General features: G+C 62.6%; 2 protein-coding genes across 2 annotated transcripts; both read left to right on the top strand.

The window, feature by feature from the left end:
* Positions 1 to 211: 211 nt before the first annotated feature.
* LbrM_08_1050 (amastin-like protein) lies at positions 212 to 877 on the top strand (the record flags this gene model as incomplete). Its single annotated transcript, XM_001562111.2, has 1 exon — positions 212 to 877. One exon carries the CDS (start codon positions 212 to 214, stop codon positions 875 to 877), a length of 666 nt encoding a protein of 221 aa, XP_001562161.1.
* A 2,390-nt stretch (positions 878 to 3,267) lies between these two features.
* LbrM_08_1060 (amastin-like protein) lies at positions 3,268 to 3,924 on the top strand (the record flags this gene model as incomplete). Its single annotated transcript, XM_001562112.1, has 1 exon — positions 3,268 to 3,924. One exon carries the CDS (start codon positions 3,268 to 3,270, stop codon positions 3,922 to 3,924), a length of 657 nt encoding a protein of 218 aa, XP_001562162.1.
* Positions 3,925 to 5,104: the final 1,180 nt, after the last annotated feature.

Here is a 5,104-nt window from a genome sequence, read left to right on the forward strand (position 1 = left end):
GCGCCTCTCTCACGCCCTCTCTCTAAACCCACGCACACGCAGTAGCACCGAGCTGTTCCTCCGTGAAGACTCGACTCTCTTTCGCTCACTCACTCCCCCCGCCTCCGGTATTCCTCCTCGTCTCCACAGTTGCGCAGTCTCGACCCCCGCGTAACCCTTTCTGCCGCCCAGCACCAGTTTTGCTCTCACAGTCTGTTGCGTGCTTGTGAAGATGAAGTGGAATCCCCCCCTTATTGCCTACGCGATCATACAGCTCATCGCGTTCTTTTTTGTTTTGTTGGCTACCCCCATCGACATGTATCGCTTCAGAAGGGAATACATTACCCCCAACACCACCGTCACAACTCTATGGGGCGTAAAGATGGGTCCTCTCAACACCACCAACGTCATACCGACATACATCTTGTGGAGACAATGTCCGGCACGCCTAAACCGCTTCCTTCTTGCTCAGGCGTTCGCTGTGATCTCTATCCTCATCTACGGCGCGGCAACCGTCTTGGGCTTCATCAAGCTGTACTGCTGCGATCGGCTCCGCATGGTCTGCGTGGTGCTGAACAGTGTTGGTGCTGTCACGTTGTGCATTGTCTGGGGGGTGGTAGCGATGACATACCACATGTATGAAGGCCCTGACTGTTGGCAAGAGAGTGTTTTCTCCACCTACGGTGCCGGATTTGTTCTCTTACTGCTAGCCTGGCTCCTCGATCTCTTCAACATCGTCATCCTGCTGCTCCCGCTAATCTTTCCAGAAAAACATGTGGAGAAAAACAGAAAAGTTGCCTGCAATGAAGCTCAGGGGATACACCCAAGAGACATTTTCAACGATAGCTGGAGGGAAGCCTGGCAAGAACAGTTATACCGACAGTGGAGGGGTGGCTAGATGGGAGCATTTAGGTAGAGATTATAAACGTGCAGTAGATTTGGGGGAAAGTGGTGCGCATACTAGCGGACACCTCCAACACGGAGTCCCTCCTAGTAGCCGTCCTCTGCAATTGATTAAAGGGCTGCGCAGGCGTGCTCCCCGCCCCCATCCCGCGTCGCCGGGAGTCGCTGGTGCTGCCTCTGCCATCGCGTTTCTTTCCCTTCGCCTCTTTGTAGGGCCCTCGGTGTGCGCGCATCCTCTCGAGCTGCCCTCCCCTCACGCGCTGGCGCGGTGCGTGCGAGCGCGTGGCGGGAGGAAGGCGCGAGTGCTGTTTTCGTGGCTTCTCCCGTGCTTCCCTGCCTTCCGTTCTAGGCGTCTCTCTCTCTTCATGCGTTTGTGCGTTCTCGCCTAACCCTTGCTTGTCTGCTTTGTCTGCACGGCGGGCCCGCTCGTGTCCGCGGCGCTTCGCTGCCTTCTGGCCGCCGCCCCCGCCCCCCTGTGGCGCCCTTCTGCGACTCCCCCGTGCTCCTGGCACTCTCAGTGGGCGAGAGCGGGCTCCGGCGACGCGGGGAAAGAGAGAGGCCGGGCACCCTCGCTGCGCCCTTCTCCGGCCTCTCCTCTCCTGCGCTGCTCGCGCCTTTTTCGTTGCCCTTGGTGCATTGCCTGATGGCCCCACTGAATGCCCCGGACACCGGAGTGGCGAGTGACCGCAGCATACGGTGCCGCGCCGGAGGGCGAAGCATGGCGCAGGGCCTCGCGGAGCCCGGACCTGCAGCTGGCCAGCTGTCTGCAGCGCCTCCGGCATGCACCCATGCTGCCCCCTTCCTGCTGCCCGCATGGCAGCGGCCACCGCTTCCGCCCTCGAGTAGGAATGTGGACGCTGCCCCGCGTGGAGCAGGGCGTGCCGCGCGCTGCATGATCCAAGCAGAACGGAGGAGGGGAGTGTTCACTGGTAAGGGCCGCATGTCTCGCGCTGCGACCTCCTCTGCGGCTGCTGCCTTCGGCCTCTGCTGTAGAGGAGGGCGTGTGCGCGTGTGTGGCTCTCCCCTCCTCCGGCATCTTTTCTGTGCGCGGCACAGTGTCTTCCTGTGCGTGTCTCGTCTCTCACTGTTGCTTGCGTGCCTGGACTCGCTTTTCGATAATGAACGTCGCGGCGGCCACTGCCACCGCTCTCCCCCGGGAGGAGGAGTGGGGAGCGCCGACCTCCTTGCTGCTGTCCGTGGCGGGACTGTGTGGTGTGCGTGCGTGTGCGCTGCCTGGCGACGCGGCCTCTTTTCGTGCTGGTGCCTTGCCATGTGCGACTCTGCTCTGTGCTGCGCCTTCGCGCCTGTCGGATGGGGGTGCCTCTCGTGGGCGCACGGTGGTGGTGAGCGGCGGCCCGGAGGTGGACGCAGGCACCCGCACACGACCACCCGGTGCTGGCAGGCGCACGTCGCCGGGCAGGAAGAGAAGCCGTCAGGGCACGCCCGCACGCGCAGCCGCAGGACGGCGACGCATTTATTTTTGTTGATTCTCCTTGCTTGACTCCTTTGATTTCACTGCCCTGTGCTCGGTATATCTCTGGGCTCTTCTTTGCTATCTCTCCCCTCCCCCTGTCTTTTGCCTGTGTGTGAGTGAGGGCGTGTGTGCGGCGGCGGAGGACGAGCGTGGCGTGCGGTGCCGCTCTCCCGCACCTCGCTCCCCCCTCTCTTCTTATCGGATATACTTTTCTGATTCGTTTGTGCTCTCTGTGTTTTGCGTTGGTTTACCTCCCCTCTCCCCTCTCCTTTCGCTCATCGGCCGATAAATCAGAATCTGCGTTCCCCCTCTCGCGCCTCTCGTGTGTGCCCCTCCTGCTAGCGCCCCGCTCCTCCGTTTCCCCCCTGCGTGCGTGCGCGCGTGCTGGTGCTCGTTGGGGAAGTGGGCGACGGGCTCCGCCTTGCAGCGATGGAGGGGTGGGTGCTTGTGGGGTGGCGTGGCTTGCCGGGCAGGTGGCACGCCGCGCCCTCCCCCCCTCCCCGCCCGGTCTGCTCTCTTGCGCCACTTTGCTGCCGGTGCGGCGTGTCGCGCACCCGCCGGCGCCCTCTCCTCTACGGCTGCGTGGGTTCCTGCAGGTGGCCCCGCTACGCCCCCGGCGCACGCCTCACACCCTCGCTTGCCCGGCGCCTCACTGCTCTCCTTCACCTCTGTTTGTCTCTCTTTCTGTTCTTCTCCCCCCTCCCCCTTCGCAACACGAGCACCGACACCAACAACGCGCGCGCACACGCAGCAGCACTCCAACTGTTTCTTCCTGAAGACTCAACTCTCTTTCGCTCACTCATTCCCCCCGCCTCCCTCCTCGTCTGCACAGCTTCGCAGTCTCGCCCCCCGCGTCACGCTTTCTGCCGCCCACCAGCTCTGCTGTCACAGTCCGTTGTGTGCTTGCGAAGATGGAGTGGAATATACCGATTCTTCTGTACGCTATTGTACAGGTTATCGCCTTCGTGTTGGTGCTGTTCGGTACGCCGATCGACATGTATCGTTTTAGACCGCGGTATATCAGGCCCAACGCCACTGTAACTACCCTATGGGGAGTGAAGAAGGGTGCATTCAACGGCACCAACCTCATGACATCCGACTATTTGTGGAGGAGGTGCACGGGCCGGCGCGACCGTTTCCGTCTTGCTCAGGCGTTCGCTGTGATCTCCATCTTCGTGTACGGCGCGGCGGCCGCCTTGGGCTTCATCATGCTGTACTGTTGCTCCTTCTTCCGGATGGTCTGCCTGGCGCTCAACATTGTTGGTGCTGTCACGTTGTGCATTGTCTGGGCGGCTGTAGCGGTGACATACCACATGTATGAAGGCCCTGACTGTTGGCAAGAGAGCGTTTTCTCCACCTACGGTGCCGGATTTGTTCTCTTACTGCTAGCCTGGCTCCTCGATCTCTTCAACATCGTCGTTCTGCTTCTTCCCATTTCCATTGCAGCAGGAGGTGTGGGTGGCAGCTCGAATAAAGACTCCAATGAACAGGATGAATCTTCGAATGGTCACTCGAGAGAGAGTTCGATGGAGGGGTCAAGGCAAAATTATCTTTCAGAGGGCGTGTAGAGCTGGGGATGGGGTAGGCTTGCTAGCGGGCACCCCCAACACGGCGTCCCCTTGGCGGAGCCGGCTGACCCCGTGCGGGGGGGCCACTGAGGGGAGCGGACGCCATGGGTGCTCGTGCCTGCTTCTCGCCGGCGGCTCTGTCGCTGCCCCCCTCCCCTCCCCCCCCTCACGCGCTGGCGCGGTGCGTGCGAGCGCGTGGCGGGAGGAAGGCGCGAGTGCTGTTTTCGTGGCTTCTCCCGTGCTTCCCTGCCTTCCGTTCTAGGCGTCTCTCTCTCTTCATGCGTTTGTGCGTTCTCGCCTAACCCTTGCTTGTCTGCTTTGTCTGCACGGCGGGCCCGCTCGTGTCCGCGGCGCTTCGCTGCCTTCTGGCCGCCGCCCCCGCCCCCCTGTGGCGCCCTTCTGCGACTCCCCCGTGCTCCTGGCACTCTCAGTGGGCGAGAGCGGGCTCCGGCGACGCGGGGAAAGAGAGAGGCCGGGCACCCTCGCTGCGCCCTTCTCCGGCCTCTCCTCTCCTGCGCTGCTCGCGCCTTTTTCGTTGCCCTTGGTGCATTGCCTGATGGCCCCACTGAATGCCCCGGACACCGGAGTGGCGAGTGACCGCAGCATACGGTGCCGCGCCGGAGGGCGAAGCATGGCGCAGGGCCTCGCGTAGTCCGGGCCTGCAGCTGGCCAGCTGTCTGCAGCGCCTCCGGCATGCACCCATGCAGCCCCCCCCCCCTGCTGCTGTCCGTGGCGGGACTGTGTGGTGTGCGTGCGTGTGCGCTGCCTGGCGACGCGGCCTCTTTTCGTGCTGGTACCTCGCCATGTGCGGCTCTGCTCTGTGCTGCGCCTTCGCGCCTGTCGGATGGGTGCCTCTCGTGGGCGCACGGTGGTGGTGAGCGGCGGCCCGGAGGTGGACGCAGGCACCCGCAAGCACAGCCTCAGGACGGCGACGCCTTTGTCTTTGTTTCTCCCTTTGTTTGTTCTTTTGGTTTCTCTTTTTTCTCTCTCTCTGTGCTCTTTTCGCTACCGTCCATACCACCCCTCCCCCTCTATTTCATGTGTGTGAGTGAGGGCGTGTGTGCGGCGGCGGAGGACGAGCGTGGCGTGCGGTGCCGCTCATGGCCGCTCTCCCTCCCCTCGCTCCCGCCCCTCTCCTCTATATCATCTTAGTGCCCTGTGTCTATCGATAGGACAGCGG

Source organism: Leishmania braziliensis, contig 98, assembly GCF_000002845.2.
Source record: "Leishmania braziliensis MHOM/BR/75/M2904 WGS CADA00000000 data, contig 98, whole genome shotgun sequence".
NCBI lineage: Eukaryota > Euglenozoa > Kinetoplastea > Trypanosomatida > Trypanosomatidae > Leishmania > Leishmania braziliensis.